Raw genomic sequence first — 17,080 nt, forward strand, 5'->3', positions numbered from 1 at the left:
GAGAATGATAATGATTTTGTTTTTATTTATTTGTACGCAATTTTGCGACCTTACAATACTTGCAAAATAAACTAGAATTTTATTATATATACAATAGACCGTTTAAAATACATTATTATAAACTCATGCTGTAGCCGAAACTTCACACATACCTTCAAACAAGGTAGGTTTCATTTCCAAAGCTTTCTTATCTACGTCGAAGGAATTTACTAACTTAAACGCACCAGTACCAATATTCATGGTTTGTCCAAGAATAATACATTCTGAAACACCTTCAATTTTATCGTTCTTCATGTAGAAGGAGGCATCGAACAAATGATCAGTAGTCTTTTCGAAAGATGCCAATTGTAAAACGGAATCCCTCATCTTACTCAAACCGAATCTTGTAATACCCAATACCTCACCCTTGTATGTCATGACATCACCTAATAATTGAATATGACGGGGATCAACACTCATACCATGCTTACTCATAGTATAGTCAATTTCACCAATAATGGAAGCTCTGGCGGCTTCGATACCCAACACTTGGAATACCTCAAGAATATGGTTAGTCGAAGTTTTGGTACCTACCACACCGTCGGTACTCATAACCTCCTTCAAACCGTAACCTTCAACTAATAATTCTTTCTTACCATCATCCCTGATATTAATAACTGCACGAGAAATATCCGGTAAACCCTTAATACAAATTCTAGGTAATGCTCTCTTCAAATGTTGCATTCTGAAGAACAATGAATTTACAATCGATGCATCAGTTCCCTTATAATCAGCAGAAGCGTTCTTCATCAAGTTGATTGATTTAGGTTCTCTCAAGGTCACTAATACGTTAATTCTGTCCTTACCAGTAACTGAGACATCACCAGCCAAAATCTTTAACTTTGGTGCATTAGCAATGGAATGAGCAATACTTTCAATGTTCAATTCCAATTGCAATTTTTCAATTGTATTTAAATCTATTTTAATGGATAAGTATGCCATATTATTCTTATAGACATCTTCAATGAAGTAAGCAACGTCTTCTAATAAAGTCTTTTCAACTCTACCTTTTACGACACGGGCAGCTATTTCATCATCATCATTGACTAAAACGGAATTGATAATTGGAGTCGAAATAACTTTGGATGCATTGATAATTTCTTTAATACGAGGCACACCTAAAGTAACATTCATGGACGCAACACCTGCAAAATGGAAAGTCTTTAACGTCATTTGCGTACCTGGTTCACCAATAGATTGTGCACCAATAGCACCAACAGCTGTACCAGGCTCAACCTTAGCCCTTGAGTATTTGTAAATACATTGCTCCAAAAACTTGTTGATTGAGTTTGCTGAAACCTTCGATAATTGATTAATGGCAACCAAACTTTCATCACTTTCGTCAAGCCTAATGAAGTCTTCTGCAGGTTCAGTCAAGAATGGCTTTAACATTTTCTTTTCTCTAATTTCTGCTAATTTTGTAGCCTTATTAGTTGTAAATTCTCTGATGGATTGGTAGAATTCTCTTTCAGCATCATTCTGATCAATATATTCAATTTTATCACTATCCTCTAATGGGATAATTTTACCAACATTGTCATACCTCACCAATCTATCTTCTAACGGATGCAAAATAGAATCCACCAATTCAATAATTTGATATGGTAACAACCCTTTATCTTCAATGTCAAAAGTAATGTTATATGCATGATCCCATTGACGAACAAAGTTGACTGGTCTCGCATCACCCTCCATATCAAACGGATCTAAGCCATCACCACCATATGTAAATTGAACAATACCATTTGAAGAATTACGAACAGTATGATCATATTGTGCTGATAAGTCATCCAAAGATTTCATCAATCTTCTTGACATATAACCAGTTTCTGCTGTCTTGACAGCAGTATCAACTAAACCTTCTCTACCCGAAATAGAATGGAATAAAAACTCAGGAGGGGTTAAACCACTGAAGAATGAATTTCTCACGAAACCCTTAGATTGAGGAGTTTTAGAATTTTTCGTAAAATGAGGTAAAGATCTATCCTGAAATCCATCAGGAACACGGTTACCAGAAATAATTTGTTGACCAACAACAGCCACCATTTGAGAAACGTTTAATGTAGAACCTTTAGAACCACAAGTTGCCATAATCAATGGTGCATTAGCGGAATCCAATTCATTGATACAAATTTCCCCGACTTCTTCTCTAACCTTAGACAATAGACCACCAATCTTTGCCTCCAAAGTTTGCTCCTCATTACACCCGGGTTGAGTCTCTAAATTTCCTCTGTTATACAAATCAATTAATTCATCACACTTAAGATAAGCTTGTTCAACCATTAATTCCTTCTTCTGCTTTAAATCAGAACCAGGGATGACATCATTAATACCAATCGAAAATCCTCTATTACCCAAATATCTGGCACAAAGCTTAGCCATACGATTCATGGCATTCGCCGCTTCGTCCGGGCCATAATCTCTCAATATGGTATAGAAAACTGAATGCTTCTTACCGTCACCTAAAGTCGACTTATCCATGACACCACTCAAAATCTGTGAGCCTCTTATAATAACAAACCCATCATTTGGCGACATTTCATTAGGGAAGCCTTTAGCAGGAGGTGTATACGTTTTATTCTTTGCGTCCAAGTTAATAACAACGTTGGATTTCTTATTAGGTTTAATTAACAAGGAAAAAACTTGTTTACCGGTCCATAACATAACTGGTTTAAAGATAGCAGGTGGAGGAATGTCAAATTGAATATCTGCATCTGACATCATACATAAAAGTTGAACTAAGGAAGCTCTATCGAAAAAGGAATCCTTGTGAGAGACCAAATAGGATCCTGTAATAAAATCCTGTGTTGCAGCAATGATTGGTTCACCAGATTTAGGGGTCAATAAATTATTTTTAACACCCATCAAATTAATTGCTTCTGCTCTGGCCTCTTCAGTTTGAGGGACATGAATATTCATTTCATCACCATCAAAATCAGCATTATAAGGAGTACACACACATTCATTAAGACGGAACGTTCTCCACGGTCTGATTTTTGCGTAATGCGATAAAATGGACAATCTATGTAAGGAAGGTTGTCTATTGAATAAAACAATATCTCCATCTTCGATATGTCTTTCCACAACATCACCTATATGCAAGTTTTTAGCTAATTTAACACGATCACCAAATCTCAAGTTTCTCTTTGCCAGTTCGTTCTGTTTCAAAAGATAATTAGCACCAGGATGAACATTTGGACCACTCAAAATTAATTTTTGCAACTTCTTACGATTATAACGAGTACACTTCTCAGGATATGTCAAAACTTTCGCTACTCTATCAGGGACAGCAACTTCATCAATTTTTAAATTTGGATCCGGAGAAATGACTGTTCTACCGGAGAAATCAACTCTCTTACCCGATAAATTACCTCTAAAACGACCCTGTTTACCTTTCAATCTTTGACAGAAACCTCTGATTGGCTTTGATGATTTTGAACCACCCCCTGAGGAAGGTAACAATGCAGGGTTAGCTGAATCAGAATTAATATACATAGCAACTGACAATTGTAAATAGTCCCATTGCTCCATTAAATTGTTAATTGAAATACCCTTCTCAATACCAGCTTTAATTAACGACGATGTCCAAACTATTTCTGTTAATTTGATTGTTAAATCATCTTCATTCGACTGGGCATCCATCATGACTGAAGGTCTAATACAGACAGGTGGTGCAGGCAAATATCTCCAGATATACATTTCCGGTCTACCTCCTCTTGCAGAATCAATACCTAGTAACTCACAATCGGACGGAGATATCTGTTTAAACAAGTTCAATACTTTCAAAGGGTTTAAATCATCATGGATTCTTTTGACAAACTTTTCTAATTCAGGATTTCTCAGGAAAACCTCATCAAATTCCTTGTCCCAGAGGTCTTTTTCAGGGGTTGCTTTCTTACCTATCCATCTGAAAGTATCATGTACGATCTTCAACGCCGCTGGGCCCGCTCCGCTCGCAGCCTTCTTGACCACACCATTAACATGATTACAGTTCAAGCATCTTCTTTGCTTCTTACATTGTTCTAACAACTTCTTCAATATCTTCATTCTTCTCAAATTATCGATGTGTGGTCTTCTCAAGTCGTTCAAAAAACTTCTCTTAGTCTGCTCATCCAATAGAACAGCTGAACAGTTCTTACAAATGCATTGTAACACCTGGATCGTCGCCTTGAAGTACCCGACATGGAACACAGGTAATGCTAATTTAATGTGTCCAAAATGCCCGTGACACGACGCCAAGTTACCATGACAGGTAGCACATTCGTTGGCATTAGAAGAAATACCCATCTTGGTATCCAAAGCCCCCCCATCCTTCGGTATTCTACCTTTTTCTAAATCATACAAATCTCTGGTGTGAACCTCAACTTCTGACTGTGCAATGATATCTTTAGCGGATAGAGCTCCGAATTCAATTCCCTTGATGCACTTAGGAGCAACATCAACTACGACCTCCTTCATTACACTCTTTTCCTTACCAATTTAATAGATGACAAACGTATATAATCATTATATCCTTCATCTAGTACAACTTTTTTTTTTAAAAAAATCATCATCCGAATCACGTGACTGATCTATCAGGTCGTGCAAAAAAAACGGCTTCAAGTTGAACTTAATGGATTAATGGTGGCAATAAGAGTAGTTATTTCACCAATAGTACCAGGAAATGTCAAAACAAGAAGTCAAAAACACCAATTTACCAACCAAGGACGAGGACGAAAAGAAAGTCATCAAGACTTTAGAAGAAGACGATGAATTCGAAGACTTTCCTGAAGACACTAAGTGGTCCAATGAACCAAACCCACAGATCAATCCAACAAATTTATGGCAAGAAGATTGGGATGATGATGACAACCAAGACGAGTTCTCGCAAAGGTTAAGAGAAGAATTGAAGAAGGCACAAAAACCAAATGCCTAGGGTATGTGTCTAAATGAGCGAAAGAAGAGTGCCAGGATGGGGAGATACGTATCTACACGAATTGCAATTCAATTCCTTGGTGTATATTAGAATTATATATAATTAATGATGATTATTTTACATTGAATGCCCAATCTGAAACGTAGAAACCTAAGCATAGAAGTTGACAGATTTCGATTTTCTGGCTTGGACTTCACCTATGGCTTCGACGAAGTCTTCATGCTTTATAATTGATTTACCGTTTCTCAAGGCAATCATACCTGCTTCCACGGTGACGGCTTTCAATTGAGCACCATTGAACTCATCTGTAGATCTGGCCAATTCTCTCCAGTTGACCGAAGAATTGTCACAGTTTAATTTTCTGGCGTGAATCTTCAATACGGATTCTCTGGCTTCTTCTGATGGTAATGGGAATTCTATCTTTCTATCCAATCTACCCGATCTCAACAATGCAGGATCTAATGTATCGACTCTGTTAGTGGCGGCCAAGACCTTAACTCTGTCGTCAGAACCAAAACCATCTAATTGATTTAAAAGTTCCAACATAGTTCTTTGTACTTCTCTGTCACCACTCTTATCGGAATCGAATCTCTTAGTACCAATTGCATCCAATTCATCAATGAATATAATTGTTGGTGCTTTTTCCTTAGCTAAGGCGAATGCATCACGAACCAATTTGGCACCGTCCCCAATAAACATTTGAACCAATTGAGGAGCAGCTAACTTCAAGAAGGTTGCTCCAGATTGGGCTGCACAGGCTCTTGCTAATAATGTTTTCCCGGTACCTGGTGGCCCGTACATCAAAGCACCTTTTGGAGGTTTAATTCCCAAGTTTTTGAATTTGTCTGCCTGTTTCATAGGTAACACCACTGCTTCAATCAACTCCTCAATTTGTTTGTCCAATCCACCAATATCAGAATAATCTTCAGTTGGCTTTTCGTCAACTTCCATAGCTTTCACCCTTGAATCATATTCGGATGGTAATGTGTCCAAAATCAAGTATGAATCCTTATTCACCCCAATAAGATCATTTGGCTTCAAATTGGCCGGATCAACCAACCCAATCAATGGCAAGAAAATCGTTTGTCTGGTCGATGTCTTAATCACAGCCGATTTTCCTGATCTAGTGGCATCCAAATCCACATTGGCTCCTTGTTCACTTGCCTCCTTTTCGGCACTCAAATCTAATAATTCAACAACATTCCCGACCAAATATGGTAACTGCTTATTATTATTGATTTTTTCCTGGTTGTCCTTAATTCTCTCCAACATAACTGTCTTTTCATGTGTCAATCTTTGTGACTCCGATCTCATCACCTTGATATCATTATCCAATAACCTGGTTCTGTTCATAATATCTGACGTCGAAGATTGCAAAATTTCTTGATCTATACTGTCATCTTGTTGGTTTTCTAATTCTTCTAATGTAGACATTTTCAATGCTTGTTTAGATTTTTATGTCCTAGTTTCTAGCTCTTTAACAACAATGAATTAAATACGAATAAGTAATACAATTCTAATCAATCAACACTGTATTTTCTTTAAATAGGTATATTCACGATACTTCACTGCTATGGCTTCTTTTCAACTATAGCTCTTGCCACTCAACTTTTGGTGAAATCTCAATACGGCGATTTTGTGTAACTTTCATATCTAGCTGCTTTAGCTCCAAAATGATTAGAGAAGGAACCTTTTTGGGATCAATATAGGGCAAGAATAGATAGAGATGATACACAATGACCATGAAGAACTTTCAAACGAGGAATTCCAAAGTCTAAGGGAATCATGTTTGAAGGGTACGTTTTATTTTGTAATTAAGGAATTAACAAGAGTAAATGGCATACTAACTGTAGCAGCTCGAAACTCAGCATATTGTCCATATTCGAAATTCAGGTACGTATATGCGTTATTTTGATAGTTTGAGGTGATATCCAGGTCCACTGCTACAACAAAGTATATAAAATGGACGAGAAAGACATGCTAACGTTGCAGAGTTGGGTGCGTGCTAGAGACAAGCACAGGCAAACGGTTTACGGGAGCCAATGTTGAAAATGCATCTTATGGAGCCGGCATTTGTGCAGAAAGGGCAACTATAACAAAAGCAGTGGTACGTATGAAACTGGAATCCGAGAGGAGTATTTCATAATGTTTATGGAACGAACTAACAATTTGACAGACAGAAGGCCACAAAAAGCTTAAATTGATAGCCATAAGCGGCGATTCTGAAGAACCAATCAGTCCTTGTGGCATATGTAGGCAATTTATTAGAGAATTTGGACCCAATGTGCCTGTATTCATGTTTAATCTGGACGGTTCCAAATTCATCAAAGTATTCTTGCAGGATTTATTACCATTGAGTTTTGGTCCTGAAAACTTAGGAATTGAGCCAGCTCTCCAATAAAACCACTCAGTTTTCATTGGAACGAGAATCCCTTCAACACTATGGCTGTTGCATGGGCAGTAAATAATCAATGTGCAATGTATAGATCTATAGTATGATGCAATTTCGCACGACTTGTATACGGGTCATCTTGAAAAATTTGGTTCCATAATATTATCGCTTCAAGACAACAACTAATTATAGAGATGTCTGCTATTTGTGCTGCTTCAAACTGTGGGAAGGAGACCACCTCTTCCTTGAAATGTCCGGTCTGTTTGAAAGAAGGTACAACTAAGGTTTTTTGTAACCAACTTTGCTTCCGTAGTAACTGGGGGAACCACAAAGCTACCCATAAGAATGAAGACGGTACGAATGAATCTTATAATCCATTTCCAAGCTTCAACTACTCTGGTGATTTGAGACCAAGTTACCCATTATCACCAAGGAGAGCGATTCCAAAGCATATTAAAGTGCCGGACTACGCACAAAATGGTAGACCGATTAGTGAAATCAAGAACGACAGAGTTGGTAAAATAACTATATTAAGTGAAAAAGAAATCGAAAAGGTTAGAAAAGTAGGTATATTGTCTAGAGAAATATTAGATATTACAGCCAGTCATATTAAACCAGGTATCACATCAGATGAATTGGATGCTATTTTGCATAAGGAATGTATTAAGAGAAATGCTTACCCATCTCCTTTGAACTATTATAATTTCCCTAAGTCTATATGTACATCTATTAATGAAGTTATCTGTCACGGCATTCCAGATCAACGTAAATTAGAGGATGGTGACATAATCAACTTGGATGTGACTATTTACTACTTGGGATTCCACTCTGACCTTAACGAAACCTACTATGTGGGTGACAAGGCTAAATGCAATCCAGAAATTGTCAACTTAGTGGAAACAACTAGAGAATGCTTAGACTTGGCAATTCAACAAGTTAAACCTGGCTTAATTTTTAGAGACTTAGGTAACGTCATTGAAGAGCATGCCACCAAAAACAACTGTTCTGTTGTCAGAACATACTGTGGTCATGGTATCAATCAATTATTCCATTGTCAGCCTAATATTCCGCATTACGCTAAGAATAAAGCAGTGGGTGTAGCCAAGCCAGGCATGGTTTTTACCATTGAGCCAATGTTATGTCAAGGCTCTTATAGAGATATGAACTGGCCTGACAACTGGACTGCCGTGACTCAAGATGGTAAATATTCTGCCCAATTTGAACAAATGTTATTAGTCACTGAAGACGGAGTTGAAATTTTAACTGCTAGAAACGACCAATCTCCAGGTGGCGCTATCCCTAGAATTTAGATAGGTATTAATAATTGTATATATTATGATCATTATAATCTACTGCTTCATTGCCTTTGATTGACATATCGCATATCATTGTTTCAACTTTACTAATTGATTGTTGTAGCGTAAGGAGTTTTTTATCCATTATAGATCCTGCCTTGTAATTGCGATCTGTACTAAACACACCCCTATTGATATTAACATTTGGGAATTTAAGAAAGAGTTCCTTTAAATGCTTGTTTAGATTTTTCATGAACGTCAAATTCTCCAACGATTTTAGGTTCACGGTTTTCAGTCTCTCATCGACGATGTGTGTAATGGAGTACCTCATTATTTCACCAGTAAGGTCGAACAAGCCCATCAAGTAGTCTCCCGGCAAAATAAAATCAACCTCAAATTCAACACTATCGTATGGAGCTTCAACCTCGTCTGTAATAGTGTTTTCCACCACATCAAACAATAGCTCACATAAAGCATAATTTAATAGCTTTGTATTGAACAGGTTTAATTTATAATTGTAACTTAGTATGAGACACCGTATTACGTATGAAAACTTATCATATGGTAAAACGTCTCTATTCATAATGTAATATGCAAATGTAAAGGCCTCAATCATCTCCTCAACTGAGTTTGATACGGTCGATTTCAATTGAACAAAGTTCTCATTATAGAGAAACTTGTTATAAAGAATAGACAATTTTTCACTAATGATCTTGAGATTGGCAAGTAATTGCTCATATAGCTCCAAAGTCATCTCATTTTGGACTCGATGGAGAGTGAAAATCATCTTTTTCGAATATGAATTTATATCCCGACATAACCTAATAACCAATTCTCTTTCGTCATGAAACTTCAACAAGTACTCTCGTGCAGGCTGAAATACTTCAGTTTTATAACCATCTTCTGCCATTTTTAAAAAATTATGCTAGGAATGGGGCACAATAATCTGAAGTATACTAATATGATAAGAAGCCTTTAAAAGTTTAAAAAAATAAATGGTCCCTAGCAGGATCGAACTGCTGATCTTGGCGTTATTAGCACCACGCCTTAACCAACTGGGCCAAGGGACCACTTTGTGCGAATTTCAGGTTGTCTCGTTTTTATTAAAAATTGTACTCAGTGGCTCTCCCTTGCCCTATATGATTACAGCCCCATAATACCAGATTCAACAGCACTTGAACGCCTGAAATATAGCAACCACGACCATCCAGTCAATATATACATACGATTCAAGCTTCATGATTATAAGTAGTATAATTTAGGCTAAATATACTGCAAAATGGTTGAATAATATCCGGGTAACAACTAAGATTTTTCACTCAAAATGTATCGCGTTCAGAAAATGGCAAATACAAAGAATCAACTGGCAGAGTATACTTGAAGATACATTGAATAAACAAGGATGTCTTCGTCGATTCAAGTACTTAACCCAAATGCGGAGTCTTTAAGACGTTCCCAAGCATTGCAGGTAAACATTGCGGCTGCACAAGGGTTACAACAGGTTTTAGCTTCCAATTTAGGACCAAAAGGAACATTAAAATTATTAGTCGATGGATCAGGTAACCTTAAGCTTACTAAAGACGGTAAGGTTTTATTGACTGAAATGCAAATCCAGCACCCAACTGCTGTCATGATTGCTAGAGCAGCCACTGCTCAAGATGAAATTTGTGGTGATGGTACCACCACCGTGATTTTGTTAGTAGGAGAGTTGTTGAAGGAAGCTGAAAGATTCATCAGTGAAGGAGTACACCCAAGGGTATTAGTCGATGGATTTGAGATTGCAAGAGAAGAAGCATTAAAGTACCTTGATGGCTTTAAAACCACCCCAGAAAAGTTTGACCGTGAATTCTTATTGCAGGTAGCCAGATCATCTTTGTCAACCAAGGTCAATAGCGAATTAACCGACGTTTTGACTCCTATTGTCACCGATGCGGTGTTGTCCGTATACGAAGAAGGTCAAAGAAATTTGGATTTACATATGATTGAAATTATGACCATGCAACATGGTAGTGCCAAAGATACAGAATTGATCAAGGGATTGGTGTTAGATCACGGTGCCAGACATCCAGATATGCCAAGAAGAATTGAGAATGCCTATGTATTGACTTTGAACGTATCATTAGAGTACGAAAAGACTGAAGTCAACTCTGGATTCTTCTACTCTAGTGCCGAACAAAGAGAAAAGTTGGTTGCCTCAGAAAGAAAATTCGTTGATGAAAAGTTGAAAAAGATTATCGATTTGAAGAACGAAGTATGTGAATTAAACTCCAACAAGGGGTTCGTTATCATAAACCAGAAGGGTATTGACCCTATGTCGTTAGATATATTGGCCAAGAACGGCATTTTAGCTTTAAGAAGAGCTAAGAGACGTAATATGGAAAGATTGCAATTAATCAGCGGAGGTGAAGCACAAAATTCCGTCGACGATTTATCTCCATCCATCTTGGGTTTTTCTGGATTAGTATACGAAAATAGTCTCGGAGAAGATAAATTCACATACATTACTGAAAATAAAGAACCTAAATCGGCCACCATTTTAATCAAGGGTGCCAATAATCACGTCTTACAACAAATTAAAGATGCCGTAAGAGATGGATTGAGATCTGTTTCCAACGTCTTGAAAGATCAATCAATTATACCTGGGGGAGGTGCGTTCTTTATGAGCTGCAATAATCATTTATTGAACACCAAGAACGAATTCTTGAGGGGAAAGAACAAGTCTGGTATAAAAGCGTTTAGTGAAGCCTTATTGGTTATTCCAAAGACTTTGTCGAAAAATGCCGGCCTAGACTCATTGGAAACGTTATCTAACTGCCAAGACGAAATCGATGACAGAATCGTTGGTATCGACTTGAAGTCCGGCGAGCCAATGGATCCATCTATTGAGGGAGTGTGGGACTCGTACAGGGTGATGAGAAACGCAATTTCTGCTGCCACAGGCATTGCGTCTAATTTATTATTATGCGATGAATTATTGAAGGCTGGCCGTTCCTCTTTGAAAGAAGGGGGAGGTGGCCCAGGAGGTCCTGGTGGGCCTGGAGGCCCACCAATGGGAGCTCCTCCAATGATGTAGTTATTCGCCTTATAATAGAGAAATAATATTCATATACAGTAATATATATCCACCGAACTATTTGCAACTGTAGCACTCAACGTTTGTATTATGCAATGCAGCCGATTCTTTGATAAAATATTCCATGCCTCGAGAATTTTACTTCTTACTGGGCGAAAAAAGTACTTTATCTTGTAACATGTGTCTATGCCAAAAGATCTTGCATATTCGGCAATCTGAATTTTTATGGGACAATATGATTTGTTTATATTTCTGATCTTCCATATGCAAGTTTAGGGCGACGTATACGTAAAGCTATTGTGCCGTTCCTCTTTAAGCCTCACTAACAATTAGGAGCAGGATAACGAAAAATAGTTCTCAGCTTTCTATACAAAACTTATACAAACTCTATTGTTAGCAAAAATAATATTTGTTAACAAGACTGTAGGCTGATAGTTTGGATCCAAAATTCTGCGTTGTCGGGTTTCAAGAACCCCAACCCCAGTTTATACATAATTCAAGGGAAATCTCGAGTTTTTGAAAAACACCAAACAGTGATATGGATATGAATAGTAGGGACATAGAATTCATTTCCTATTAAATACGTAGCATTCCAGATTTCTGTTTATTATCGGAGAAAAAAGTGATAAAAAAAGTGACTGACAGCGACAACAATAGTGACAGCATAAACGAAATAGGGAGTACATATCTGGGACATAATGGATCCGTGGTACACTGAGTTGAGTCGAAGTCGAGGAACAAGCGATGGCGCAGATGGCGAGTCTAATGGAGAGCCAAATGTGAACGAAACTCCCCATGTACCCATTTATCAACAGTTTATGCCACCCGGAGATGCTAATTTGGTACAACCAATGCTGTTAGGGATTTCTTCGGCGCTGACTATGCAAGAAACTGAAGCACAATCGATGCCAATACAAGGCCCGTTACTGATTCCTCCACAAAACATAGACCATCTGGACGAGGGAGGAATAGCACAATATTCTGCATCGCTAGACCACGAAACTGAAGTTCAGCCACATAGATATCACCACGCCATTCCGGGCCTGTCACAAGCATCCAGTCCGTATGGTCCTCCCGGAGTATTCGCTAACATGGGCATCGCAAATATTCCACTGACAATAGCGTCGAATACGATGGTGCCAAACCTTGATACAGAACCGCATGCTCCAGAGCAACCTACACCGCATAATACCATCCCTATTATACTGACCAAAAAGAATACTCGACGGTATTCACGGTCATCCGACAGTCACCATGGCTCCCCAATAGACGAATCTGTCGAAATACATACGACGAAACCCATCACTAAACGATCAAGGATGGGCTGTCTTACTTGTAGGCAAAGAAAGAAGAGGTGCTGTGAAAAAAGGCCCCACTGCACCGAGTGCCTGAGATTGGGTCTAGATTGCATTTGGCCAGTACCGGGAACTGAACATAGGAACAAGTCAAGAGATTCCCGGGGAGATAAGGACACTATTGAACATGAAGCTTTTGGAAAAATTAAGGTTCTAAGAGGTATTGTTGAATACAAAAGTAAATAATATAGACTGACATAGCCACCACACTTCATATCTACCTTGTCATGCATGAAATAGGTGCAATTTAGCCGTTGTTACTTATTGGACATTCCTTGTATCTTTTATAACTTGAGGAAATGTCTTTCACATATCATAAAATGAAAATATTTTAGATGAACCAAAAAGTTACTTTAATTACCATACAATAGACGATTTATTTAACAGCCATACTGTGTAGATTTTTTAATCCAACAAGTCGACTTATTACCCGAAAAGGAAGTCTACATTTTAATTACACAAAGTCGTCATTGGATAAACACGTAAATACAATTAAGATAAACTAAAGAGAAGCATAAGTTAATTCAGTATACTAAGTTAATCTACAGGCAATATGTCATTGATAGATGATTTAAGCATAAGGGACAGACAGATCTGTATGTTTGTTTTTCAAAGTCTTGCGTCTACTGGTATTTTGTAGAGAATTACTAACCTAATATAGCTACATTGGAACGAATGTTCCACTTGAATAAAGATGGATCTCCAGATTTGACATTGGCATCAAAAAGTGAAGAAATGATCTGGAAAGTATTGGTGTTGGATTCTAAGTCACAGGCAATTATTTCTTCTGTATTGAGAGTGAATGATTTATTAAGATGTGGAATTACTGTTCATTCCTTGATTAATTCTAAGAGATCACCGTTACCTGACGTTTCAGTTATATATTTTGTTGAGCCAACCATAGAGAACATATTAGTGATCATAGATGACTTATCAGCCGACAAATATGATAATTTCTATATCAATTTCACATCAAGTATAAATCGAGAGTTATTGGAAGAGTTTGCCAAAAAGGTATCGATTTCAGGCAAATCTTACAAGATTAAACAGGTATTTGATCAATATTTGGACTTCATAGTAACAGAGCCAAATTTATTCTCATTGGATTTGCCTGAAGTTTTCACAAAGTTTAACAATCCAAGTACAAACGAAGATGACATTCACAAATTGGCAGAGAATATTGCGAATGGCTTATTAGCATCTATAATCACCTTGGATAGCATCCCAATCATAAGATGTCAAAGAAATGGTCCGGCAGAGTTAGTAGCAACTCAATTGGATTCAAAATTAAGAGATTATTTAAGTAATTCAAGAAATTTGATGAGTCAATCAATTCAACAAAGGCCCGTATTGATTATATTAGACCGTAACATTGATTTATCGTCCATGTTTTCACATTCATGGATTTACCAATGTATGGTGAGTGATGTCTTTCACTTGAAAAGAAATACAATAAAATTGACAAAGTTCAACGATGATTCTACTTCAGTTACAAAAAACTACGATATTGATCCAAAGGATTTCTTCTGGGGTAAAAATTCTCAATTACCATTCCCAGATGTAGTTGAGAATGCTGATGTTGAATTAAATTTATATAAGAAGGATGCACAAGAATTAACGAACAGAACTGGTATAACTTCATTAAGTGACATCAACAATCAAGCTGGCTCTGATACTGCTCACATCCAACAAGCAGTGGATGCATTACCAGAATTAACCGCCAGAAAGGCTACTTTGGACATGCATATGGATGTTTTAGCTACGTTGTTGAAGGAATTGGAGGCAAAAAGCTTAGACAAATTTTTCGAAATCGAACAAAACTACAATAATCCGAAGATTCAAAGCCAATTCTTAGACATATTGAAAGATAAATCAAAGAGAGATAACTCGACCGATAAATTGAGATCATTCTTAATATTAATTTTGTTGCTAGATTTACCAGCAAGCTTTATTAATGAATGCAAAGAAATTTTACATAATGAATATCCTGAACTTAATTTGGATTCGTTCAAGTACATCCAAAAATTTAAACAGGTGATGAAGTTATCTAATATATCTGCCTTGAATGATCAATCTTCGGGTAATTCTAGTTTCGATGCGAATGCATCTAAGAACAATACTGCGTTATTCAATGGTTTATCATCCAAATTATATGGATTAACCGAAGGAAGAATTACTGAAGGTTTAAGTTCCTTGGCAACAGGATTAAAGAAGCTTTTACCTGATAAGCAACAATTGCCAATTACAAACGCAGTTGAAGCTATTATGGATCCAACCAATGCTTCAAATAACTCTATTCAACTTACTGATGATTATTTGTATTTGGACTCAAAGTTACGAGGTGGACATTCTAAACCACCTAAAAGACAATCATACCTTGAAGCTCAGGTTTTTGTTGTTGGAGGTGGTAATTATTTAGAATATCAGAATCTTCAAGAATGGTCAAACTCACCTAATAAACCTACCAAGAAAGTTACTTACGGTAGCACAGATATAATAACCGCAAATGAATTTTTAAAAGAGTGCTCAAACTTAGGTAGACTTGAAAATTAATATACTTTCATTTTAAATCTAGATATATAAAATACATAAATCGACAACGTTGCAAGTGTAACTTAAAGGTAACCTTTAGTTTCTTCCAATATTTTTATTGAACGACGAGAATCCAAGAATAAAATCTCACATTCTTCGATATCTTCACTAGTAATCTCATTACGACCAGCAGTTTTAGATAATACACCCGCTGGTGCTAATAACTGTAATGCATAACGTAACGAATTATTAATACCATGCAAAGACAATTTGTCTAATGCATCAGGAGTAACAATTAAGTTTTCTAAAGTTGCTCTCTTGCTGATAATAATTTTGATTTCTTCTTGGTTGTATGGTAAGGTTCTGACTATTAACAAACGATCAATTAAATCTGCTGGACACCCATGAGGCGATTTTTTGTCATCATCTGTACCTCTAATAGTAGTCATACCACGATTTGATGCCAAGACAACTATTGGGGCGATAGAACTTTCCAATGCTCTGTTCAAATAAGTAAAGCATTCAATATCTAACATATTTACTTCATCAATGAATAAAACACCTGGAATCAATTCGGCAACACCTTGATCAATATATTTAGAAACAACTTTATTTACTTCGGATCTTAACTTATCTGTTATTTCTGTTTTTCTTGGTTTTAACAATTGTCCCATCATTGATAAGACATCTTGACCACCTTGAGGTCTTGCATTGGCGACATCTAAATCGTGTAATGTTACATCTTGAACAATTTCTTTCTTTTTATGAACTTCTCCCTTTGGTAATGGAACATATTCTTCAGCCTCCAAGTCGAATTCAGTAGCATAAGCATCTGATCTCCCAACTCTTTTGACAGAACCAGTGTTTGCCTCAATATAGATAACGTCACCTACTGAAACTCTTTCCTTTTGAATACTTTCATAAATACTTGGATCCAATCTCAAACTCTTAGTACCTTTAGCGGTCTTCAAACCAACTATAACATGACTGATTGTTTTACCATAACCACCCAATGGATTTTCTGCTTCTTCAGGAGTTAATTCAATCACTTCACCTTCGTAAACTTCCTTAGTTTCCTTGATTCTTAATCCAATGGCTCTTCTGAAATTTTCCATCAATGCTGCTGTCTTCTTGATTTCAGCCGAAAATAATTCAGATCCGACAATTGGACAGAAGGGCACCTTTGGCCCTAATTCTTGGGAAATCGCAAGTGCTAAGGCAGTTTTACCAGTCCCTGGAGCACCTGCCAATAAAATAGCCTTACCAGACATTCTCTTGGATTTAATCAAGTCCACAATAATTCCACACGCTTCTCTTGCATCTGATTGACCAACGAATCCACCTTCAACTCTCTTAGCTATCCCATGCTCATCTAATCCAAGTCCTTTAATATGGGTATGAGCAGCGGTTCTACTTTCTCTAGTTTGAGTATCTTTTACTTCATTAATCTGAACCATCTTATAGCTTTATTAGATTATC

The 17,080-nt window shown here is 37.0% G+C and overlaps 10 protein-coding genes and 1 non-coding gene across 11 annotated transcripts; 6 read left to right on the plus strand and 5 right to left on the minus strand. All coding sequences in view use genetic code 12, as the record gives it.

Moving 5' to 3' along the window:
• Nucleotides 1-123: 123 nt before the first annotated feature.
• DEHA2G12980g (DEHA2G12980p) lies at nucleotides 124-4,497 on the minus strand (the record flags this gene model as incomplete). Its single annotated transcript, XM_462102.1, has 1 exon — nucleotides 124-4,497. One exon carries the CDS (start codon nucleotides 4,495-4,497, stop codon nucleotides 124-126), a length of 4,374 nt encoding a protein of 1,457 aa, XP_462102.2.
• A 205-nt stretch (nucleotides 4,498-4,702) lies between these two features.
• On the plus strand, nucleotides 4,703-4,954 carry DEHA2G13002g (DEHA2G13002p; the record flags this gene model as incomplete). Its single annotated transcript, XM_462103.1, has 1 exon — nucleotides 4,703-4,954. The coding sequence occupies one exon, from the start codon at nucleotides 4,703-4,705 to the stop codon at nucleotides 4,952-4,954; it is 252 nt and encodes an 83-aa protein (XP_462103.1).
• A 150-nt stretch (nucleotides 4,955-5,104) lies between these two features.
• Nucleotides 5,105-6,388, minus strand: DEHA2G13024g (DEHA2G13024p; the record flags this gene model as incomplete). The annotated part of the gene is made up of 1 exon (XM_462104.1): nucleotides 5,105-6,388. One exon carries the CDS (start codon nucleotides 6,386-6,388, stop codon nucleotides 5,105-5,107), a length of 1,284 nt encoding a protein of 427 aa, XP_462104.1.
• Nucleotides 6,389-6,680: 292 nt separating this feature from the next.
• DEHA2G13046g (DEHA2G13046p) lies at nucleotides 6,681-7,355 on the plus strand (the record flags this gene model as incomplete). Its single annotated transcript, XM_002770582.1, has 4 exons — nucleotides 6,681-6,750; nucleotides 6,808-6,847; nucleotides 6,947-7,061; nucleotides 7,131-7,355. The coding sequence occupies 4 exons, from the start codon at nucleotides 6,681-6,683 to the stop codon at nucleotides 7,353-7,355; spliced, it is 450 nt and encodes a 149-aa protein (XP_002770628.1).
• Nucleotides 7,356-7,540: 185 nt separating this feature from the next.
• Nucleotides 7,541-8,656, plus strand: DEHA2G13068g (DEHA2G13068p; the record flags this gene model as incomplete). The annotated part of the gene is made up of 1 exon (XM_462106.1): nucleotides 7,541-8,656. The coding sequence occupies one exon, from the start codon at nucleotides 7,541-7,543 to the stop codon at nucleotides 8,654-8,656; it is 1,116 nt and encodes a 371-aa protein (XP_462106.1).
• A 7-nt stretch (nucleotides 8,657-8,663) lies between these two features.
• DEHA2G13090g (DEHA2G13090p) lies at nucleotides 8,664-9,551 on the minus strand (the record flags this gene model as incomplete). The annotated part of the gene is made up of 1 exon (XM_462107.1): nucleotides 8,664-9,551. One exon carries the CDS (start codon nucleotides 9,549-9,551, stop codon nucleotides 8,664-8,666), a length of 888 nt encoding a protein of 295 aa, XP_462107.2.
• Nucleotides 9,552-9,637: 86 nt separating this feature from the next.
• On the minus strand, nucleotides 9,638-9,711 carry DEHA2G13112r. The gene has a single exon. It is a non-coding gene; the product is annotated as a tRNA-Ile (tRNA).
• A 332-nt stretch (nucleotides 9,712-10,043) lies between these two features.
• On the plus strand, nucleotides 10,044-11,714 carry DEHA2G13134g (DEHA2G13134p; the record flags this gene model as incomplete). The annotated part of the gene is made up of 1 exon (XM_462108.1): nucleotides 10,044-11,714. The coding sequence occupies one exon, from the start codon at nucleotides 10,044-10,046 to the stop codon at nucleotides 11,712-11,714; it is 1,671 nt and encodes a 556-aa protein (XP_462108.1).
• A 698-nt stretch (nucleotides 11,715-12,412) lies between these two features.
• Nucleotides 12,413-13,255, plus strand: DEHA2G13156g (DEHA2G13156p; the record flags this gene model as incomplete). The annotated part of the gene is made up of 1 exon (XM_462109.1): nucleotides 12,413-13,255. The coding sequence occupies one exon, from the start codon at nucleotides 12,413-12,415 to the stop codon at nucleotides 13,253-13,255; it is 843 nt and encodes a 280-aa protein (XP_462109.2).
• A 489-nt stretch (nucleotides 13,256-13,744) lies between these two features.
• On the plus strand, nucleotides 13,745-15,622 carry DEHA2G13178g (DEHA2G13178p; the record flags this gene model as incomplete). The annotated part of the gene is made up of 1 exon (XM_002770583.1): nucleotides 13,745-15,622. One exon carries the CDS (start codon nucleotides 13,745-13,747, stop codon nucleotides 15,620-15,622), a length of 1,878 nt encoding a protein of 625 aa, XP_002770629.1.
• A 62-nt stretch (nucleotides 15,623-15,684) lies between these two features.
• On the minus strand, nucleotides 15,685-17,058 carry DEHA2G13200g (DEHA2G13200p; the record flags this gene model as incomplete). The annotated part of the gene is made up of 1 exon (XM_462111.1): nucleotides 15,685-17,058. One exon carries the CDS (start codon nucleotides 17,056-17,058, stop codon nucleotides 15,685-15,687), a length of 1,374 nt encoding a protein of 457 aa, XP_462111.1.
• Between the last annotated feature and the right edge of the window lie 22 nt (nucleotides 17,059-17,080).

The sequence above is a fragment of the Debaryomyces hansenii genome (genome assembly GCF_000006445.2).
Source record: "Debaryomyces hansenii CBS767 chromosome G complete sequence".
In the NCBI taxonomy this organism is placed as follows: Eukaryota; Fungi; Ascomycota; class Pichiomycetes; order Serinales; family Debaryomycetaceae; genus Debaryomyces; species Debaryomyces hansenii.